The sequence below is a fragment of the Rattus norvegicus genome, chromosome 7 (assembly GCF_021556685.1).
Source record: "Rattus norvegicus strain SHRSP/BbbUtx chromosome 7, alternate assembly SHRSP_T2T, whole genome shotgun sequence".
Lineage (NCBI taxonomy): Eukaryota > Metazoa > Chordata > Mammalia > Rodentia > Muridae > Rattus > Rattus norvegicus.
Window position 1 is genome coordinate 5,712,746 of NC_141540.1, and position 24,343 is coordinate 5,737,088.

Genomic DNA, 24,343 nt, shown 5'->3' on the forward strand with positions numbered 1-24,343 from the left:
ATACAGGAACACGTGTACTTACATACATACACATATCACGTTATGCTCCTCCCTACCATTTATTCGTGGGTGCTATATAGAGAAACTTCATATTCATTCACTTCACACACACACAGCAGGAAAAGCCTCGCACCTCACCTGGTAGGAAGACACGGGCGATGGAAGATACGGGGCTAGTGCAGACTGAGCGAGCATTCTGCTGTGGGCGAGACTGTAAGGAGCTGTGTAGAACCCATTCTGAAGAGCTGTGGTGGGGTCATAGGTCAAGGCCATTCCACCCTGTAAGAAAGAATGCAGCGTCCATATTGCCAGCCCGGAGTACCCATATGCCCCACTACAGGTTTTGGGGACTGCACTGAAGAGCGAGTAGACACTTGTTAGGGCTCAGTCGTACATCTTGCTCTCAGGCTTCCCACCTACAGGCGTAGAAGCCAGGCTGTGCCATTTCCAACTCCAATGCTTTTAGGGTTTGTGCTTCCTTGGGGATCTTTTTACCATATCTCCGTTCCTTGGCCAGGCCCGTCCATTTTGCACAAACTTTCCTTGGTTCTGTCGTTTCTTTGGCCCACCATCAGCAAATTTGCAAAGCAAGGGGTCAGAAGGTGCTGGCGAGAGAAAACACACACAGTCGCTGGGTATGGGTTCAGCGCTCACTCCTCCAGTGGCTCCCAGCCCGGGTCCCAGAGGCCTCACCTGCTACTCCAGGGGGCGTCTTTATATACTTTCCATTAAAGTGGGTGATGATGGCTTCACACTTCTCTGTGGATTCCATCCTAAGACGTACATGAGGAGTAAGGCTACCTGTCCAGGATATGTGTCCTACACATATCCAGTGAGAGAACCCAGGCTCCTAGCCCCACAAATGCTCCAGGACGTTTCTGTCATACACGTTCATTTTGAGGCACCTAGCTTTCCTCTTTGTTTTTCTACGACAGGCTCTCCATATGTGTGTGCCTCCGCCTGGCCTCAAAGCCCCACCCCCAGGATGGCTTTGATGAGTACTGCAATTGCAGAAAGGCTCTACCATATCTGATTAGCATGCAGCTCTGGAACTGTCATGCAGCACGCGCCAGCACTGACTGGGTAGCCCACGCCCTCATGGTGGGCTGATGAGACGGTTCAGTGGATAAAGGCATTTGTCAGCAGGCCCAGCAACTAGAGTTCCATCCCTGGATCCCACACAGCATAGGGAGAGAGCCAACTCCTAATGGCTGTTCTCTGACCTCCACACATGCACTGTAACACGCAAACATGCACATACCTACACACAAAACACAAAGTTTTTTCAGTGCTTACGGAACTATCTTTTTAAAAATTCCTAATGATGTCAGCATGGTGGTACACGCCTTTGAGCTCAGTGCCAAGATGCAGAGGCTGGTGCGTCTCTGAGAATTGAGGCCAGCTTGGGTCTACTTATCAAGTTCCAGGCCGCCTGGGGCTACAATGACCCTTTGTCTCAGAAAAAAAAAAAAAAGGAGTGAGGTGAAGTGGAGAAATGTCTCAGTGGGCGAGAGCACCTACTGCTTTGCAGAGGACCCAGGTTCTGTTTCACGTACTCACATGATGACGGCTCACAATAATTTACAGGGGATCTGATGCCCTCATCTGACCTCTGAGGGCAGCAGGCTCACACCTGGTACACAAAGGCTCATACATGTAAGAGTCAATATTGAAAGAAAGAATGGACTCCCGTGAGTGGACTCCCTGGTCTCCACAGAGATGCGACAGCATGACCCCCCACACACACACCGTGAACTAATAAATAAACACTTGGCTGGGGTTTGGTTCTGTTTTTCGAAACAGGGTCTCTCTGTGTAGCCCTGGCTGTTCTGGAACTCTTGTCCCATAAGTGATACAGGGAGGGAAAGAGGACAAAGAAAGAAATGAAATGACAAGGCTCTGTAAATTAGAGCACTCAGCAAAACTCTGCCCACACCCTCACCAGGCACAGTGTTCACCAGTTGCTGCTTCCTTTCGATTTTCTGAAATGGGAATCTTGTTGTATAGCTCATGTTAGCTCTAAACAGGAGATCCCCCTGTCTCAGTGTTCAACATGCTGGGATTTCAGCAGCTCTCTATGGCAAGATGGCTCAGCAGGTCAGGGAGCTTGCTGCCAAGTCTAGTGACATGAGTTTGATCCCTGGAACCCACATGGTAAAAGAAGAAAATTGATTACCAAACCTGTCCTCTGGGCTGGAAGATGCCTCAGAAGTTAAGAGCACTGACTGCTCTTCCAGAGGTCCTGAGTTCAATTCCCAGTGACCACATGGTGGCTCACAACCATCTGTAATAAGATCTGATGTAATGAGTGTGTCTGAAGACAGCAACAGTGTGCTCACAAATAGAAAATAAATAAATCTTTTAAAAAAAAAGTCGCGCTTGCCTAGGAAGCGCAAGGCCCTGGGTTCGGTCCCCAGCTCCGAAAAAAAGAACCAAAAAAAAAAAAAAAGTCCTCTGACTCCACTTCTGCCATGGTACATCCATATACACATACTCACACACACACACACACACACACATACTCTCTCACACAGACACACTCACACACACACACACACATACACAGAAACACAGGCTTACCAAATTAGCAAGGAAAATGTAATAGAAACATAAATGAATAAAGAGAACACAGGCAGTTATTTAATCCCAGCTGCTGGTGAGACGGGATTCAAAGTATACAGGAAGAGCTGCTGCCTGTATTGGACTGACCTGTGAGCTTACCAGCATGTCCAGGGACTGTCTTCCATTAATTCACATGGGTGGCACCATTCCCTAGGCAGGGGCTGTTCCCTGGATGGGGGGCCCTAAGCTGTGTCAAGTGTGGAGAGAACAAACTGAGCCTACAGGCAAGAGAGCATTCACTTGTGGGTTTGCCTGTTTTTGGCCTGGAACTTACTCTATACACCAGGCTAGCCCTTCTACCCACTTCTGCCTCTCGAGTGCTGTGATTACAGGGAGCACCACTACACCCTCTTTCCTGAGTGTTCTGTCAGGGCGTTTAATCACAACAACAAACATGGAACTGGGACACATCACACAAGAAAAAGAAAGGGGAGGAGGAATGAGACACTGCTCGATGGCCGGCGCCTGCCAAGCATGGGTTTTAGCCTGTACTGCAAAGAAAACAAACAAACACAGGGAAGAGGAGATAGCTCATTGGTAAAGTGCTTGCCACTCAAACACAGAGATCTGCATTCAATCCCCAGCACCCACAGAAAAGCCAGGTAAGATCCTGAGAGTCAGGACTTGTGCAAGCCTACAACATACTAAAGCCTTCCGCAAACAAGCAGGAAACCCACCCCAAATTATTTAACCACTTAATTAATTCATAGCTACAAACCCTCCTGGTATATCGGGGAAAGTACTGATAACTAAGGGTTTCCATAAACCGGGAAAGCGGAGAACATCAGCCCAAAAGTGGAAGGGCTAGCTCCGAACAATGGCCCGAGTAATTCCAGCATTCAGGAGGCTGAGGCAAGAGGGTCTCAAGTTCAAAGCCAGCCTGGGCTCCACATCAAGACCATATCACGTCTCAAATTAAAGAAATAAAAATAGCTCTTGCTCTTTGCCTTCTCTCTCTGCTCTCGTGCCCTCTCCCCTTCATCCCTTCTCCCCATCCCCCACCCCCTTCCCTCCATGTGCCCATGGCCGGCCTTTGTTTCTCCCATCTTCTACTCTTCTTCTCTCATTAAACCTTTCCATGTGGAAAAAAAATAAAAGTAAAATAAATTTTAAAAAGGTGAGAGCCGAGTGGTGATGGCTTTAATGCCAACCCTTTGGAGACAGAAACAGGGGGATTTCTCTGAATTAGACGCCAGCCTGGTTTACAAATTGAGTTTCAGGGCAGCCAGGGTAACACATAGAACCCTGTCTCAGAAAAACAAGCAAACAAACAAATGCTGTGGTAGCCAAAAGTGGAAGAACACAGTCAGGTTCTTCTTCCTCCTGCATTATCTAAGGTTGCCATTAGGTGGCGCCGCTCACACTGCACTGGTTCAGAACTTGTATTTTTCTAGCCACAGCCTCGATTTTATTCGGGCGAGAGGGGATGGTCTTTGAGACAGGGTCTCATGTAGTCCATGGGCTCCCCATCCTCTTGCCTGTATTCCCCAAATGTTAGGATCACAGGGTGGGCCATCATACCCACTTCACTCCCAGTCTGCCCAGGTAACTGAAACACAAAAGGATCCAGACCTTTAAGCTACAAACGATTAACAACTAACAGAATCTCCTTTTCAACTGAAACTCACTTGTTTGTTTTTTTAAATATTTTGTTTATTGATTGATTTATTGATTAATTGAACTTTCGATTCGGCTGGTCTTGAATTCCAAGTGATCCCTCCCATCTGAGGTACACATCAGGCTTTGATTAGTTTCTGCTGTTTTGTTTTGTTTGTTTTTTGTTTTTTTTGGAGAGAAGAGTTTTTTTCTGTGTAACAGGGCCTTTGCTGTCCTGGAACTCGATCTATAGACCAGGCTGGCCCCAAACACACAGAGATCCTCCTGCATCGCCTCCTGAGTGCTGGGATTAAAGGCCTCACCATTGATGCCCGGATTCCATTGTTGATTTTGAGGCAGCCTCTTTAAAAGAAAAAAAATCAACTTGGGCTGACTTTAAACTTTCTATGTGCAATACTCACAGTTTTGGGTTTTTGGGTTTTTTGAAGAGCATCTCCTGTAACCTAGGTTCACCTTTAACTTCTCATCCTCCTCACTAGACACCTACTACATTCCATGCTGGAGATCAAACTGGGGGTCATGCCTACCGGGCAAGGACTGCCTGCAGAGCTACCCACCAGCCTGCCTTGAGATGCCTCATGAGGTAGTGCAGGCTAGCCTGGCACTCACGCTCTTTCAGATACGTGTCAGCTTTGAACTTCCAGGGATTCTCTGCTGTTGTCTCCTGAATATTAGAATTGTGTAACAATTTTTCACATGTAATTATTTTGTATGTGTGTGTGAGGGGGTCAAACAACATGGGCAGACTTGGCAGCATCTCTCTATGCTGATCAACCATGTAAACCAAACAAACAAACAAACAAAGTCAGTCATTTTCAGGTGGGCCAGCATCAGGTGCAGCACCATGGCACACAAGCCCGAGAGGGCAGCCTAGAGAATGCTAAGACTCAGAAATAAATATTCTACAGCACGGGACGGCCCCTGCACAGGTTGCTCTAGGATGTACGTCTCCCTGAAGATCCCAATTCTCTGCTCTGCTGTCCATTCTTAGGGAAGTAAGGGAGTCACTCGCTCCCACCTGTGACCGCAGGCCTGACAGAGTTCCAGTGAGGTGGTGGGACGGGGATGCTCAGCTGTTAGTGCACAGACTCAGAGCAACGACAGCTAGGCTGGCAGAGGCAGTGGGGAGAAGGTACTAAGAGGGAAGCCACAGTGAGGCTGGTGGGACATGCCTACAATCCCAGCATCTGGGAGACAGAGGCAGGAGGATTGCAGCCAGTTCAAGTTATGTGCCAGGCCCTTAGTTCAATATTACACACACACACACCCCACACACACCCCACACACACACACACACCCCACACACAATACACTACCAAGGGTTAATTTACATTGCATTTATGGGATGTATTATATATGTGCAGAAGCCATAGCACATGTGAAGATTAGAGGTCCACCTGTTGGGGTCAGTTCCACCGTGTGGGTTCCAGAGATCAAACTCAGGTCATCAGGCTTGGTGTCCAGCACCTTTACCTGCTGAGCCAAGTTGCTGGCCATTACTTTGGTCCAGTTGTGGTGAAGGGCACTGTGCATGTGTGTGGGCCTATGTATCTATGTGTGTATCTATGTGTGTGCTTAAGTGTGTGTGTGTGTCTATGTGTGATTCTGTGTGTGTGTGTGTGTGTGTGTGTGACTCTTGTCTGTGTACATCTGTGTGTGCATTGTTTCCTAAGTTCTTGTCAGGCACTCTCAATCATCCCTTACCTTGCAAAGCCGACCCCTCTGCTGGCCCCAGTGGTGTCTCGGAGGATCCGAGTGGAGATAACCTGGCCAAAGGGCTTCAGCATCCCCTCCAGCTCTTGCTCGTCCATTGACAGAGGGAGGTTTGAGATGTATAAATTTGTAGGGTCTTGCTCCTGTTGCTATGAACATGAGAGTGAAAACTGAGGCTCACATCTTTTTTTTTTTTTTTTTTTTTTTTGGTTCTTTTTTTCGGAGCTGGGGACCGAACCCAGGGCCTTGCGCTTCCTAGGCAAGCGCTCTACCACTGAGCTAAATCCCTAACCCCTGAGGTTCACATCTTATTCCGCATCCCATCCTCAGCCCTCACGTACAGAATAACATCTGAGAAAAGAAACATTCAGGGGGATCCAAACAAAGAGAATCTGTGTGTACTACCCAGTCCCATCACCACGCACTGGTCTGGGAAGAAAAATTACAGCATTTACCATGTCTACTGCTGTACAATTCAGTAACACAAGCCACCAAGAAGCAGGCAAAACAAGTTTTCCTCTTGCCCTGCAACCTGGCCCCGAGGTTAGATTCCCTTTTCCTGGCTTCTCAACTCCATGGCCCTGATCTCTCTCCCTCTCCTCAATCATAGCAGACTAGGCTAAGGGGGAAGACCTGGTCACTCATGGATGGAAGGGAAGCAGGAAAAGGGAGAAGGAAACAGAAAGGGCAGGGTGTACTTCATAGTGGTTTATCCCCAAAGGTATTTGAGCACCCACGGGAGAGGCTACACACGGGGAAGGATGGGGTCCTGAGTGCTCAGTGGCAGTTCTGCCCGAGGGCTTGGGTCTGAATTCTTGACCCTTCTGTGTCTCTCCCAGGTGCTGGGATCATAGCTCCAGAGCTCTTCTCAAACCTGTAAGTGGCTACCCTGCCGTACTCAGTACTTTCCAGCAACCTCAATCCCTTTCAACTTCTGTTTCTTTCCATTTTTTCCCTAAAATTTATTTTTGACTTTACATCTATGGGTGGTTTGTTTTGTATTTTTGCCTGCATGTATGTCTGTATACAATGTACTACATACAGAGTCCATGAAGGCCAGAGGAGGGCACTGGCACCCTCCTTTCCTAGAACTAGAGTGAAGATGCCTTGAAGGTACTGGGTGGGTTCTGGAACTGACCCCAGACCATCGGAAGTCTCTCCACCCACTTCTCTCTCTTCCTCCTCTTCCTTCCTCTTTCTCTTCTTCTCCTTTCTTTCTCTTTCTCTTCTTCTCTTTCTCCTTTTTCTTTCTTTCTTTTTTTTTTCTATTTTTCGGAGCTAGGGACCAAACCCAGGGCCTTGCGCTTGCTAGGCAAGCGCTCTACCGCTGAGCTAAATCCCCAACCCCTTTCTCCTTTTTCTTTGGAGGCAAGATCTAACTCTGTAGCCCAGGCTGGACTAAAACAAACTCTCACTCTCCTTCACTACCTCCCAAGTGCTGGATGACCTGAGACATCACACCCAGCTTCAGTTTTCCTTCAACCATTAGAGAAAAGAATGGCTATGCTGGGGCTGCAGTGATAGCTCATGGTTAAGAGCACTGCTTGCCCTTCCAGAGGTCCTGAGTCAACTCCCAGCACCTACACGGTAACATACAACCCACTGTAACTCTAGTTACTAAATGGCTGCCCTTAGCCTCTTCAGAGTACTCAAGGTGCCTCAGCATGGCAAGGGGACCATCTTCCCTCCCTAGTTGAAGGGATTTCAGAAAGGCTTCTAGCTTTCTAGGGATTGACATGGGGGAGGGAGAGTGATCTTCAGGAAGATCAAAGCAGAAGGTATAGTTCTCTTCCTTTCTTGCTATAGCTTCCTTCCCTCCCCCCAACCCTTTCCCAGCTCACTCCCTGCCCCTCGAGAGCAGTGGCAAGCCATGGAAAGCATTCTTCAGAACCTGAGTTGCACAACTGGCCTCTTCAGAGAATGTTGCAAAACCATAACCATCTGTCCTAGGAAATCAGGGGCCAGGGTGGAGTGCTGAGAGTCATGGCTGTTCTGCCTGCCACACACAACAGGCGTCTCTAACAGCTCAGGTGGGCCCTGGCCTGTCGTGTCTATTTCTAGATGCTACCAGAAAGAGATGGCAGGGACCTGAGTCCAATTACCATCACCCACATCAGGTGGCTCCACAAAGGGCATGCACATGCACATGAACACACACACGTACACACACGCACACACACACACACACTTGAGCACTATCGACAATTCTTCCTCATCCATTTTCTCTTTCCTAAGATACTCTGGCAGAGCCAAAGCTGGTGTGCTTTGATGCTGACTGTAACCCCTGGAGAAGCAGGTGGGGCAGGGCAGGGGTGGGCACTACCCTACCTTTGCCATTTGTGCCTGCACACCACTGGCTTTCAGTGCAGTTACAGCCTTCTGTGCTGATGACGGACTGTCGAAGTCCACGAAGCCATAGCCTGGAGGGGAAAGAGTGTCATGGGAGTGGGAGGTATGAGAGAGGTGGGAGGCCCAGGCTTTTCAGGAGACAGAGAAGAGTTATGTTCCATGTAAATGATGTAGCAGGGGAAAGAGAGATTGGGAGTTTCAGGTGACTGTCCATGTGACCCTCACCAGAGCTCAGGCCCTCTCTGTGGCTGCCCAGGGAAATGAGAAAACCTTGCGGTATTCTGCCTTTCCTCTCATTAAGAACCTAGAGCTTCAGACCTGAAGTATTAAATCCCAGACTTCATGCTAAAGGCTTCCATCTCTTCTCCAGACAGGCCCCGGAAACTCCAGGGAGGGAGGAATACAGCAGAGCAAGCAGACACCAGACGGAAGCAGTCCTTCCTCAGAAATGTTCAAACCCCTCCACAACCATTCAGCATTGAAAAAAAAACCCACCTCCTGGGCTGTCCTCCCAACTCCCTGAAAAAGTGTTTACATAGAGGATTAGAAACTTCTCCCTGTACACCTTCCCACCCAGGAAGACCCTTGACCCACAGGGAGCAGAACACACTCAGGGCAAGGGAGGCCACAGTCTCCTGCCAGCATCCTCAGCAGCAGCTCTCTCTCCTCACCAATGAGTCTAAACAGCCTATAGGTCTTTAGGCCCCAAACCTCCCAGCTCCTCCCAGCGCCGACTGCCCGGACTCCCAGAGGACAGCTGTTCTCTCTCACCTTTGCACTTGTTTGTGGTCTTGTCCAGGATGGCCTTGGTGGAGACAATCTTGCCATACCTAAGGGAAAGGGAAAACCTCAAGGTGACGATCAGGACAGGCATTATAAACTGCACAAGGAAGAGGTGGCGCACGCCCTTGAACCCAGCAGCACTCAGCAGGCAGAGGCAGGGGGATTTCTGTGACTCAAGAGGCCAGCCTGCTCTACAGAGCAAGTTCCAGGACAGCCAGGACAAAGACTGAGACATTTAGCTTACTCTCTCTCTGCTCCTAGTGGCACAAGTCTTTCTACTCATTATATGGAAACAAAGTAAAAACCATTTGCACAGTAAGTGGTGCACACACTTTTGACCCAGTGCTCAGAAGAGGCAGGGGGATGTCTGAGTTAGAGGCCAGCCTGGTCTGTATAATGAGTTCTAGGACAATAAGGCCTATAAACCTTTGTCTAAAAACAAACAAAGCAAACAAAACAAAAAAACACTGTTAATTTTCATCCCTGCAACAAAATGCCTCAAATACACACTTTTTATTTTGGCTCACGATCTCAGTTCCGGGTTTCACTCCAGCGCTGCAGTGAGGACGAAGTTCAGCTCACAGCATGGGGAAGGGAAGGGAGGGAGAAAATAAACATCTGTTGTCCATTCTCTCCCCACCTATATTCACGGAGGATTTCCCTGCTTCCTGTTATTGACCCTGGCATGCCCAGATGTGTACCAATAATCTCAGAGGCTAGTGTGCTTTTCATTGGAAATGTCCCCATACTACCTGTGACTGAGGACTGGTCCCCAGCTGCTGACACTGTTTTAAGGGGTAGAACCTCACTGAAGTGAATGGGTCACAGGTATTTTACAGCCTAGCCCGCCCCAGCTGCCCTTTGCTTTGCTGACGTCAGTGTGACCATCCACACTCTTGCCACGGATCCTACCCACCATGATGGTCTGTTCCCCTCACACTGTGGCTAACATAAACCCTTCTTCACTAAAATTGTTGTTTGACAGGGTGTGGCCCTCACAAAGGGAAAAGTCGCTACAGCACTTTCAGTCTAACTTCATCAATAAGGTCAGCTGTCACAGTGTCCTTATTATAACCCTAACCCCACAAGGCACCACAAGAGTGACCACAGCTCTCACAGTACCACACATCTGTCCCCAAAGACACTCTTGGGGACAGCAGCTTGGCCACACCCACATAAAGCACGTGCCTAAAGGCGGGGCTCCAGTGAAGTTCCTTGAGGAACAAAGAAATAATTCTTTCCTTTTCCCTTTCTTCTCTTCTCTTCTCTTTTTCCTTCAGTTTGTCAAGACAGGGTTCCTGTGTGGATCTCTGGCTGCCCTAAAACTCACTTTGTAGACCAGGCTAGCCTCAAACTCCCAAAGATTCACCTGCCTCTGCCTCCGGAGTGCTGGGATCAAAGGCGTGCACCACTACCGTCCACCTAGCAGAAATAATTCTTGATTCTACTTTTCTTTTAGACAAACATCATTCATTCTATTAAAAATAATAAAAATAGGGGGTTGGGGATTTAGCTCAGCAGTAGAGCGCTTGCCTAGCATGCGCAAGGCCCTGGGTTCGGTCCCCAGCTCTGAAAAAAAAATAAAAATAAAAATAAATCTAAAGAGATTTAGAGACTAAGCAAGTAAGAACACTAGGACCTGGTGGCTCCTAACTGTCTGCGGGCACCATGCATGCACATGGTGCATAGACATACATGCAGGCAAAACATCCACACAATAAATAATACAATTTTAAAAATGAGCATTTTAAAAATAATAAACGTGCCTCCTCTGATTCCCTACTCCCAACATTCTACTGATCCCTTACCTGGAGGCCAGCCTGATCCTGATGTCTTTGTCTCAAATCCTAACTCTGCTACTTTCTAGTACAACTGATCTCAGACAAGTCCTGTGACCTCCTGTGTCCAAACCTCACCAACATTTCAGTGCTAACTAATAACTCCTCGTGCTCTTTGACCTGGTTTTTCCATCTTGTTGCCTTTATGAATGAGTTAAATTAGTCTGTGATGTGTTTTCACTCTGTACTTTATGAGGTTTGTGTTTTCCAGCTTTTTGGAAAACCCTGTTGGCAGCAGGGGCCTGCACAGCTGGCGGAGCTCTAGTGGTGAAGGAGTGCAGATCTTGGGTTACATCAGAAGCATCCTAGTAGGAAAAACCAGCTACATTGTATTCTAGGAGTGTGAAAATGTCAGAGACAGAGCAGTAACCCTGAACAAAGTCAGAAATTCAAGGGCTGAAGAGAAACTGTTGGCAGAAACTAAATGTGAGATTAACTCTCCAAACAAGCATTTAAAAAAAAAAAAATCTATCCTCTTATCCTAAAAAACATGGATGATTGATTAGTTTGTTTTTAACCCCTGGCTTCCACCTCACTCCTGTCCTTTTTCAGTGGAGCTTCTGGGACCCAAAGATTAGGCAAAATAAGCTGGGGGTGCCCTGGAGGTCGAGGAAAGAGCATATTACAAGGAGGTGGGGACCAGTGGTCCTTGGATTTTTTTAGGCAAAGAATCATAATTAGTGACTGTTGGCCAGAGGACACTCAAGCTGCTATCCCCATCAAGGCCCCAGGGTGGAGCCTGCTGTGGCCCAGCGGCCTAAAACTTTGAGCTAGAGTTTCCACTGCAGCTGGTAACAGCTGGCTCAGAGCTGCTTCCTGCTCCACAGAAGGAGCCCTTCAAGAGAACCAGAAGTTCCAGTCCCAGGCCACACCTCTCCTTCCGGCCCACCAGAGTTTGGGATCCAGCAACCTGGGAAGAGATCCCTGGGACACAGGCAGGAAGTCTTTCTGAGCAGGAGAAACCCGCCCTTCTTAGAGAGGCGGGGCCCTCCTCCCCGCCCTCAGGATCCACCCAACTCATCTCCCTTCTTCCTGCACTTATTCCTACATTTTTATTTAACTGATTTGTTTCTTCCTTTTTTTATTTCATTTCATTTCTGAGATAGGATTTCCTGTGTAGTCCTAGCTGCTCGGGAAATCGATCTGTAAACCAGGCTGGCCTGGAACTCAGAAATCTACCTGTCTTCTCTGCCTCCCAAGTGCTGGGATTGAAGTTGTGCACAACCATAGCTCCGCTTGTTTGATTTATTTTTACACAGGCACGAACGCACACACAGGCACACACACATGCACATGCACACACACAGAGGCAGGCACACACACCAGGAGGTAAGTTTCCAGCATACTGCTTGCATTACTAGTGGCCATAAACTGGTAACAATCCCAATACTTTCAACAACAAACTAGACGACTCTACAAATAAACAAGAAAGATAGTATGGGGCTGGAGAGATGGCTCAGCAGTCAGGAGCACTCACTGGCTGCTCTTCCACAGGACTCGGATTCAATTCCCAGCATCCACATTTAGTGGTTTGCACCTGCTTGTAACTCCAGTTCCAGAGCATCAGATGCCTGCTGGTTTCAGATACACATAAACTCACACAAGCACATAAACATGCAGGTAAATAAAATGGATACAAATTAAAATGAATAAAATATTATATAGCCAGGCATGGTGGAAAATGCCTTTAACCCCAGAGGTAGACACAGGAAGATAAAGAGTTCTAGTCCAACCTGGACTACATGATACCCTGTTTAAAAAAAAAAAAAAATACGGGGCTGGGGATTTAGCTCAGTGGTAGAGCGCTTGCCTAGGAAGCGCAAGGCCCTGGGTTCAGTCCCCAGCTCCAAAAAAAAGAACCAAAAAAAAAAAAAAAAGCATTCATCCCATGGAGATTAAGTGAATATTTCTGTGGGTCCATGTTAATTGTCAACTTGACAGAGTCTGAGGTCACCTGGGAGATAGGCACCTAGCATGCTGTGAGGGCCTTAACCACTGTGGGATCCAGGATGACATAAATGCAGAAAGGGAGCTGACTAGCCGCAAGCAGCCATTTTCCTTTCTTCCTGGTCGTGGGTGTGATGTGACATCTGCCTCAAGCTCCTTCACCTGAACTCCCTAGCATAATGGACTGAAGGTCACAGTCTGAGCCCAAAGACATCCTTTCTTCCTTATGTTGATCTCGTTTGAGACCAGCCTAGGATCCACGAGACACTGTCTCAACACAACAAAGCGGAAAAAACAAACCCAAAGCCCCGCACGTGGGCGTCCCGGGATGCGCCGAGACCTCGGGGCAGAAGCATGGTACTGCAAGTCATGCTAAGAGTATGTGGCAAGAAGCCAGTGACTGGGCTCTGTGCCACCCTGCAAGCCTCTGTACTAGGATTTGCTACTTACGGCTGACAGAGCTTGACCAGGTCCTGGTCAGTAGTGCTTGGCTGCAGTCCTCGGATATACAGGTTGGTTTTGCTCAGCTGGTCGTTCCCACCGCTCCCGCTGCTGCTGTTAGGGGTGCCGTTCCTTGGACTCGGAGGTGCCATTTGCTGAGCCACATACAGCTGCAAGGAGACATGAAGGTACAAGGTCAGAAAGATAGTGCGTTTACATGCTGCAGACTGAGGAAGGCTGGAAACAGACCAAAACACAGCAAGGGGAACAAAACAGTTAAACAGAAGTGTAAGGTAGGCCATCTTGCTGGCTCAGCACGTCAAGTGCATACCACCGAATGTCATCAGCAGAGTTTGATGCATACTGGAGTAAAGAACAGACTCCTAGGAGTTGTCCTCTGACCTCCACATGTGCACTGTGCATGCCCCCTGACACGCACATGAGCACACACTTGTGTGCACAAATGCGCACAATAAATATATAAAATATACTATACTAATTATTTAGACAGGCAGTGGTGGTTCTTTTAATACCACCTCTAATCCTAGTACTTGTAAGGCAGAAGGAATTGGATCTCTGTGGGTTTGAAGCCAGCCTGACCTACAGAGAGAATTCCAGGACAGCCAGGCATACACAAAGAAACCCTGTACCTGTTTTGGAAAAAAAAAATTAAAATAACTATAAAAACCATAAGAAGTCTTCTACTATAAAAGAATAGACTAGATAGCGATAGCTATCTTACCTACCAGCCAGGAGTAATAAGAATAGAATAAACCTGCTTGGGAGAAGAGTGTACTGTATCAGGGTAGGATGTTTGTAAGCATAAGCAGGTTGCAGAACGTGGTTAATTTAAGGTCTGCCTCTCAAGTCCAGAACTTATGAGATCATAAAGGATAGAAATAATTTAAACACAAAAAATATTCAAGGGCTGGAGAGATGGCTCAGCGGTTAAGAGCACCCGACTACTCTTCTAGAGGTCCTGAGTTCAATTCCCAGCAACCATATGGTGGCTCACAACCATCTGTAAGGAGATCCAGTGCCCTCTTCTGGTGTATCTGAAGACAGCTACAGTGTACTTATATATAATAAATGAATAAATCTTTTTTTTTTCTCTTCTTTTTCTTTTTTCTTTTTTTCGGAGCTGGGGACCGAAGCGCTCTACCACTGAGCTAAATCCCCAACCCCTAAATGAATAAATCTTAAAAAAAAAAAAAAATTCAAGCGGTAACACGAAAGAGTCCCACACAATACTGTAGGAAGTTGAACGCTGCAAACTTGGGTAGTAACAAGAAATGTTGAGGCTATGCAGACGGCTCAGTTATAAAGGGCCTGTCATAGAAGCATGTGGAACTGAGTTCAGACCCTTAGTAGAGCAGCCATGGAGAAAGCCAGGTGACACACATCTGCAATTCCAGCACTAGGAAGACTAGGAGACAGGTAAGCTCACTGGCCAGTCAGCCTAGCCAAATCCAGGCCCAGGTTCAGTGAGAGATGTGCCCCGCTCAAACAAACCAACCAACCCAGGTGGGATGCTGGCAACGACATCCAGCTACAGCTCAAAGCTCTGGTAGCCACTCATCTGCCACCAAATCCATTATTGACCTGGGGCCCTTAACTTCTCATTAGCCCCAGGGCACGAGAAAAGCCTTTCCACATGTGGAATCATAGTTCCTGGTGCACAGTAGACATAGGTATTTGTGAAGATGAGAGAAATCGACATACAGGAGACATATATATATATATCTTTATCACATTCCTAAAACCTAGTCTCACCAATTCAGCCTGCATATAACTGATCCACATGATGTGTCCTGAAGCTAGTGGCCTCTAGGTTGTGCAACATAAATGAGTACTTTTGCCTGAGTTCCGGTCAGAATACTTCCAAATAAGGGAAGGTCCACATTCTCTGTGCAGTAACGGATTCTCCACTAATTGCTCATGAGACCCTCTAGGGTATTTCGGCCATTCAGTGAGTTCTTGAATTCCCCATTCCATGTAAGTCCTGATTGGTCCTGTGAGGAGTCATTAATAGAGAAAGTGGAATATCTCACAATGCCTTTTCATTTATGTGGTGCTGGGGATTGAACCCAGGTCTTGACTATATGTTAGGCAAGGGCTACATCTTCAGTCTTTTCTACTTTTTATTTTGAGGCCCAGGTGGGCCTTCAACTTTCAAAATTTGACTTGGTAAACCAATGGGTTTTATTGGAGTTACATACAGAAGTATGAGCAAAGGGGTTACTTACAGAAGAGCAACGACTCAAACACAACCCATACTCGACCCAGCATAGGTGTCCAGAACTTGGACTCCTGAGACATACCATACAACCTGCAGCCAGCTCAGATGGTTGCGGAGTGTCTTTTCCAGGCAGATGGGTTGGCCTGAGCCTCTTCTGGGCACCACTGCTTGTCTGAGTGTCTTCATAGTCCTTACTGTTCGTGTAAGCCCATGTGAGCTATTTATACCACCCAGGGTGACCTCAGACTCCTCCTGGGTCAGCCTCACTGGATGAGTGCCCAATTATGTCTGCCCACAATGTATTTAAATGCACTCCCACGAGGTGTTTACAAGTTAGAGCTCACAACCTAGAAAACTATCAGAATAAACAGTGTGTGACAGCTGGAGAGATGGCTCAGAGGTTAAGAGCACTGACTGTTCTTCTAGAGGACCTGAGTTCAATTCCCAGCAACCACATGGCAACGCACAACTGTCTGTAACTCCAGTTCCAGGGGACCCAACACCCTCGCACAGACACACATGCAGGCAAAACATCGATGCATATGAAATAAAAACAGCTGAAAAGAGAGAAAGTCTGTGCTAGTGAGGATCCGAGCAAAGTGGATGAGGAACACGAAGCAATGAACAATCCCTGGGGGGAGAAGGTTTGAAAAGATGTCTACATTTTCCCTTGAAAGGACAAGAACAGCGAGTTCAGAAGAGGGTAAATGTTGACAGCTAATGCTACCTGTCTGACACACAGACAGATATTATCTTAAAAAAAAAAAGTAAAAATGAAACTTATGTAAAATTAATATATTCTATTAAAAACAATTAACTAAAATGCTGAATCAGGCTGGTAAAATGGCCCAGCAGTTAAAGACACTCTCTACACACCATGGCAACCTGAGTTCAAACCCACACAAAGGTAGGTGGAGAGAACATTTGTCCTTTGATCTCCACATGCATGCTGTAGCATGTGTACCCCTCTTCATTGTGTACACACACACACACACTTACACTCTCACACTCTCACTCTCTCACATACACACACTCACACTCTCACACTCACACTCACACTCTCACACACTCACACTCTCACTCTCACACACTCACACTCACACTCACACTCTCATGCTCTCTCACACACACTCACACTCTCACAGTCTCACACACTCACACTCTCACTCTCTCTCACCCACACACACTCTCTCACACTCACACACACTCACACTCTCTCACACACTCACACTCTCTCACACACACACTCACACTCTCACACTCTCACACACACTCTCTCACACTCTCACACTCACACACACTCACTCTCTCACACACACACACTCTCTCACACTCTCTCTCACACATACACACACTCTCTCACACTCTCTCTCACACATACACACACTCTCTCACACTCTCTCACTCACACACACACTCACACTCTCACACATACACACACTCTCTCACACTCACACACACTCTCACACTCTCACACACTCTCACTCACACACACACTCACACTCTCTCTCACACATACACACACTCTCTCACACTCTCTCTCACACATACACACACTCTCACACTCTCTCTCACACACTCTCACTCACACACACACTCACACTCTCTCTCACACATACACACACTCTCTCACACTCTCTCACACTCTCACACACACTCTCACACTCTCACTCTCTCTCTCACACTCTCACTCACACACACACTCACACGCTCTCTCACACATACACACACTCTCTCACACTCACACACTCTCTCACACTCTCACACTCTCACACACACTCACACTCTCTCACACACACTCTCTCTCACACTCTCTCACTCACACACACACTCACACTCTCTCTCACACATACACACACTCTCTCACACTCACACACTCTCTCACACTCTCTCTCACACACTCTCACTCACACACACACACTCACACTCTCTCTCACACATACACACATTCTCTCACACTCTCACACACTCTCTCACACTCTCACACTCTCTCACACTCTCACACACACTCACACTCTCTCACACACACTCTCACACTCTCTCACTCACACACACACTCACACTCTCTCTCACACATACACACACTCTCTCACACTCTCACACACACTCTCACACTCTCACACTCTCTCTCACACACTCTCACTCACACTCACACTCTCTCTCACATACACACACTCTCTCACACTCTCTCACACTCTCACACACACTTTCATACTCTCACACTCTCTCACACACTCTCACTCACACACACACACTCACACTCTCTCTCACACTCTCACACACTCTCTCACACTCTCACACACTCTCTCACACTCTCTCTCACACACTCTCACTCACACACACACACTCACACTCTCTCTCACACATACACACACTCTCTCACACTCTCACACACTCTCTCACACTCTCACACTCTCTCTCACACACTCTCACTCACACACACACACTCACACTCTCACACATACACACACTCTCACACTCTCTCACACACTCTCACTCTCACACACACTCACACTCTCACACACACTCTCTCTCATACTCTCACTCACACACACACTCACACTCTCTCACACATACACACACTCTCTCACACTCTCTCTCTCTCACACACACACACACACACGAATGTACGTGCATTAATGTTTTTAACTAAATATTAAAATCTAAGATAGAATACTAAAATACTAAATCCAACCTCATGATCCTTCTTCTGCTCAGCCTCCCAAGGGCTGGGAACATATACACTTGTGACATCAGACTCTGCTTTATTGTCTTACAAATTAGTTAGTCAGTTAGTTATTTAGTTAGTTATTTAGTTAGTTAGTTACTCAAGACAGGGTTTCTCTGTGTAGCCCTGATTGCCCTGGAACTCACTCCGTAGACCAGGCTGGCCTGATCTCAGAGATCTACCTGCCTCCGAGGTGTTGGGATTAAAAGCATATATCACCACTGCCCAGTGCAGTTTTAAAGTTTAAATAAACCATAGCATTACTAGTCTCACACACTAATTATTCTTTAATTTTATGAAATGCAAATTTACCAGAGTAAAAAATTGCAGCTGTTCTGTCCTGCTGACATGGTTCTGTGTTCTTGTTTTTACTTTTTCTGCTTTAGTTTGTAATCATGTGTGTGTGTGCACATATGTAAGTGCACTAGAGTCAGAGGGTGACTGCAGGGAGCTGGCTCTTTGCTTCTGCACTGTGGATCCTGAGAATCTCATATACTTCACTGGCCTTGACAGCAGACACCTATACCAGCTGAGCTGCTTGCTGGCCCTCTGTCTTTTTAAAAATTTGAGATGTTCCCATATGCCAGTTGGCCTCACTCGTCCTTCAACCTCAAGTTTACATAGTAAGAATGGAGTGGGGTATTGTGAGTGTGTGTGTGTGTGTGTGTGTGTGAGAGAGAGAGAGAGAGAGAGAGAGAGAGAGAGAGATGTGTGCCCATGCATTCATTCATGTTTAGTATGGGTGCTAATGGGCCTTGTCATGTATGTGCAGGTCAGAAGACAACCTTAAGGGTGGGGCCTCACTGTTCTTGTTCCCTGCTGCAGACGCCAGACCAGGTGGCCAGTGGAGCCCTGGGACTGCAAAAAAGAGCTGGAGAGCCCAGCTGACTTGGGTTCTGGGTCCTCACACTTGCATGACAAGTGCTTTAACTACTGGGTTCCCAAGGCACAGACTCTTAATTTTGACTTGTGTCACATGGCTTCCAAGTCTATACTTGTCCACTGCTGTCCTTCTAACCCAGACCTGTCAATGACTTTCACCAACTATGAGCTTCTATTTATAAAACAAGAAGTCTATTTCTAAAATGTGCTTAAATCCAGTCTTAAATAAGATTTAAAATAGGCAAAAAGCAGGAATGCTGATTTGCGCCTGTAATCCTAGCACTTGGGAATGGAAGGCAGGAGGACCAGGAGTTCAAGGCCAGCCTGTCTTACATGAAACATGTCTTAAAAAGCAGGCGAACAGGCTGGAGATGGCTCAGGGGTTAAGAGCACTGACTGCTCTTTCAGAAGTCCTGAGTTCAGTTCCCAGCAAGCACATGGTAACTCACAACCATCTGTAATAGGGATCCAATACCCTCTGCTGGTGTGTTTGAAGACAGCTATAGTATACTCATATAGTATACTCTACACTTTAATCTGGCTGGAATGGCTAATTCCCAGTTCCCAGGTCTGTTTTGAAGCAATAATGCTCGCAGAGAGATGAGCTTTGGAGTAGCTCACTGATGGATGGCTATGAGCACACACTGGGTCCTTAGTTCAGTCTCTAGTATACACACACACACACACACACACAAAGCATAAACCCGAGACAATGAAGGGCTGGAAAGAGGGCCTGCTGACTGTTTTTTGTTTTGGTTTGGTTTTTTTGCTTTTGAGACAGGGTCACACTATGGATCCTTGGCTGGTCTGGAACTCACCTGCGTCTACCTCCTGAGTGCCCACATACAGACACAAAGCACACACACACACACACACACACACACACACATTTAAACAAATACTATTATCTTATAATTTGTTTTTATTTTAAGCATATTGGTATCCTGCCTGCATGTGTAAGGGAGTCTGGTTCCCTGGAACTGGAGTTACAGCCAGTCTTGTAAGCTGCCATGTGGGTGCTACAAATATAACCCAGGTCCTCTGGGAGAGAAACCACTGCTCCCAATCACTGAGTCATCTCTCTGGCCCAGCCTTAAAATTACTGTTTTAAAAAATTTATTTATTTATTATATATAAGTACACTGTAGGTGTCTTCAGACACACCAGAAGAGGGCATCAGATCCCATCACAGATGGTTGTGAGCCACCATGTGATTGCTGGGATTTGAACTCAGGACCTCTGGAAGAGCAGTCAGTGCTCTTAACCACTGAGCCATGTCTCCAGCCCAACCTTAAAATTATTTTAAAGAGACTATAATATCCCAGAACTAGAGAGATGGTGATAAAGGGAAGACCTGATCTACGTAGTACACAACTTGCTTATATGAGGCAAGCTCTCTACAGCTCCAACTTCTAGTTTGGAGATTTTCTTTTTTTTTAAAGACAAGGTCTAGAAATGGCCAAACTGGCCTCTAAGTGCAATGTAGTCATTACTGACTTTTTTGTATCCACCTCCCAAGTGATGGGACATGTCCCAGCATGCCCAGCTACTATTTATATCACTCTGTAGCCCAGGCTAGTAGGGAACTATGTATCCACTGGCCTTGAACTTGTAGCAGTCCTCCTGTTTCAGCCTCATGTGCTGAGAATATAGGCAAGACTAAGCTTGTTAGAACTGGCTTATTCGGGGTTGGGGATTTAGCTCAGTGGTAGAGCGCTTGCCTAGGAAGCGCAAGGCCCTGGGTTCGGTCCCCAGCTCTGGAAAAAAAAAAAAAGCATGCTGGGGCTGGAAGACAGACTAAAGGGAACCTCCCAGAAAATAGAATAAAAATAAAATAAAAAATAAATGGGTGGGACTAGAGAGATGGCTCAGTGGATAAGAGCACTGGCTCTTCTCCTAGAGTACCGAGTTTCAGTTCCCAGCAGACACACGACAGCTCACAATTGCCTATAACTTCAGTTCCAGGTGATCCAGCATCATCCTCTAGGATGTAAGCATGATACACAGACCACCTAAACACCACCCACAGAAAACAATTGTTTTAGAAGATAAAAAAATGGTAAGCAGTCATAGTTTCCTGCACTCCCAGGACTCAGGAAGCTAAAGCAAGAGAAGCTTGGGTTTCAGGTGAGCCCGAACCCTATGCAACAAGAACCTATCTCAAAGAAACAAAACAAAAGAAAATACAAGGTATGGGGGGCTGCAGAGATGGCTCAGTGGTTAAGAGCACTGACTGCTCTTCCAGAGGCCCTGAGTTCAAATCCCAGCAATCACATGGTGGCTCACAACCGTCTGTAATGGGATCCGATGCCCTCTTCTGGTGTGTCTGAGGACAGCGACGGTGTACTCACATACATAAAATAAATTTTTTTTTTCTTTCTTTTTTTTTTTTTTTTTTTTTTTTTTTTTGGAGCTGGGGACCGAACATCGGAAAGAAAAAGGAAATGACAAGAATTGTAATGAGTGGTATAATCACGTATATGAGCTGTCTAGGTTGAAATAAGAATCTAGCTCTAGGGGTTGGGGATTTAGCTCAGTGGTAGAGCGCTTGCCTAGCAAGCACAAGGCCCTGGGTTCGGTCCCCAGCTCTGAAAAAAAAAAGAATCTAGCTCTAAATGAATAAGATATGAACAAACTAAAACTCATGAAACCTCTTATCACTTTCTTAAACCCTTTCTTTCTTTTTTCTTTAAAGAAGTATTTATTATATGTATGTGAGTACAGTATAGCTGTCTTCAGACACCAGAAGAGGGCATCAGATCTCATTACAGATGGTTGTGAGCCACCATGTGGTTGCTGGGATTTGAACTCAGGACCTCTGGAAGAGTAACCAGTGCTCTTAACCGCTGAGTCATCTCTCCAGCCTCCCTAAGAACACAGGATCAGTAACCAAATTTAGCAAGAGTCAGAAAGACTATAAATAAGAGGATAACAAAATAACTCCTCACCTGCCAATTCAGTCAACTGTCCAGCCAGCACTGCACGGGGAAACATTTCCATGTTTACAAGTTAAAACAAAACAACATCCCCCTTGCACTTGGGGACACTCCACCTGTCTTAGTCAGGATTTCTATTGTTGTGACAAAACACCATGACCAAAATGCAAGTTGGGGAGAAAAGTTGGCTTATAGTTCCGTATTGCCGTTCATGACCAAAGGAAGTCAGGACAGGAACTCAAGCAGGGCAGGAACCTGGAAGTAGTAGCTGATGGAGAGGCCGTGGAGGGGTGCTGCTTACTGGCTGGCTCCTCATGGAGGAATTTCCTCAACTGAAGCTCCTTCCTCTCTGACGGCTCTAGCTTGTGTCAAGTTGACACATTAAACCAGCCAGTACAACTGACCTCTTGTAAAGTGGACACAATAACACATTGCTATTAAGCCACAACACTCACTTTCTTATTCATCCCCAAGATCTCACATAAAAACATAAACAACAGACAAGCACCGATCCTTGACTCTATTGATACCTGACAGGAGCATAACTGTCCCCGAGAGGTTCCACCCAGCAGCTGACTAAAACAGATGCAGAGACCCACAGCCAAACATTGGTTGGAGCTCAGGGACTCTTATGGAAGAGTTGGGGGAAGAATTGAGGGCCCCAAAGAGGACAGAAACTCCACAGGAAGACCGACAGAGTCAACTAACCTTTGGGGGATCTCGGAGACTGAACCACCAACCAAAGACCTAGGCCCCCTGCACATATGTAGCAGATGTGGATCCGGAACAACTGGAGCAGTGGCTATCCCAAAAGTTCTTGTCTGTCTGTGGAAAACGCTCCCGTAACTGGACTGCCTTGTCTGGCCTCAGTGGAAGATGTGCCTAGTCCTGGAGACTTGATGTGCCAGAGTCACAGGATACCCAAGGATACCCAACCCTCTCAGGGAAGAAGAGGGGTTGTGAGAAGAGTTGTGTGAGGAGGGTTGTGAGGAGGGTTGTGTGAGGAGGGTTGTGTGAGGAGGGTTGTGTGAGGAGGGTTGTGTGAGGAGGGTTGTGAGGAGGGTTGTGTGAGGAGGGTTGTGTGAGGAGGGTTGTGAGGAGGGTTGTGTGAGGAGGGTTGTGTGAGGAGGGTTGTGTGAGGAGGGTTGTGTGAGGAGGGTTGTGAGGAGGGTTGTGTGAGGAGGGTTGTGAGGAGGGTTGTGAGGAGGGTTGTGTGAGGAGGGTTGTGTGAGGAGGGTTGTGAGGAGGGTTGTGTGAGGAGGGTTGTGTGAGGAGGGTTGTGTGAGGAGGGTTGTGAGGAGGGTTGTGTGAGGAGGGTTGTGTGAGGAGGGTTGTGAGGAGGGTTGTGTGAGGAGGGGATTAGGAGAGAAGGGCAGCAATAGATATGTAAAGGAAATAAATAAAAATAATAAAATAAATAAAAGCCCCACAGTCTTTACAAACACATTGAAATTTCAGTTTCTTTAACATATCCAATCTCCTGGATGGTGAGAACGTGCACACACCTTTGATCCCAGCACTTGGGAGCCAGAGGCAGGCAGATATCTGTGAGTTCCAGGCCAGCCTGGTCTACAGAGAGTTCCAGAACAGCTAATGCTACACAGAGACCCTGTCTCAAACAAAACAAAACAAAAAAACAAAAAACAAACAAAAGATCTAATCTCTCTAAAAATCTAAATCTCTTTTAAAAGTTCAAAGTTTTTTAGCAGTGGGCTCCTGTAAAAATCAAAATTAAATATCTTTTTCAAGAGGGAAGAACCAGGGCACAGTCACAATCTGAACCAATCTCAAACAATATAGATAACTTAATGTCAAATGTTTGGGATCCACTTGTGATCTTCTGGGCTTCTCTAAGGGCTTGGGTCACTTCTCCAGCTCTGCCCCCTACAGCATACATCGTGCCTTCAATTCTGGGAGGTTCTATTCTACAACTGCTGCTGTTCTTGGTGGTCATCCTGTGGTCCTGGCATCTCCAAAATGCTGGGTCTTCTACTGCAACTGGGCTGCAGTTTCACCAGTACCCTCTCACAGGCTCTCTTCATGGTGTCAAGCTCAAGTTCTCTTCAGTCCTGGGCCTTCAACTGCCACTGAGGCTGCACCTTCACCAATGACCTCTCCTGGCCTCTCACAGTGCCAGGCCTCAGCTGCTCTCCATGCCTTCAAAACCAGTAGTACCACCTGGGTGACTCTTAAACATTGCCAAGTCCAAATGCTAGCATGAGGTTCAACCTTTGCCACCTCTGGAACA

The 24,343-nt window shown here is 46.8% G+C and overlaps 1 protein-coding gene across 23 annotated transcripts in view; it reads right to left on the reverse strand.

Moving 5' to 3' along the window:
• Positions 1-24,343, reverse strand: part of Rbms2 (RNA binding motif, single stranded interacting protein 2) — a 52,613-nt gene that overhangs the window by 3,651 nt on the left and 24,619 nt on the right. For 20 of the 23 annotated variants that reach the window (XM_087555958.1, XM_087555953.1, XM_087555959.1 and 17 more), the window contains 7 exons: positions 13,320-13,480; positions 9,073-9,131; positions 8,281-8,372; positions 5,944-6,101; positions 694-773; positions 496-605; positions 139-279 (listed from right to left, as the gene is read on the reverse strand). In XM_087555958.1, coding sequence (XP_087412084.1) covers positions 139-279; positions 496-605; positions 694-773; positions 5,944-6,101; positions 8,281-8,372; positions 9,073-9,131; positions 13,320-13,462 — 783 coding nt within the window. In that variant the 5' untranslated portion in view covers positions 13,463-13,480. Of the gene's footprint in view, positions 1-138; positions 280-495; positions 606-693; positions 774-2,478; positions 4,582-5,943; positions 6,102-8,280; positions 8,373-9,072; positions 9,132-13,319; positions 13,481-24,343 lie in introns of those variants that run through there. The other 3 variants (XM_087555967.1, XM_087555968.1, XM_087555969.1) reach the window with 1 other exon arrangement.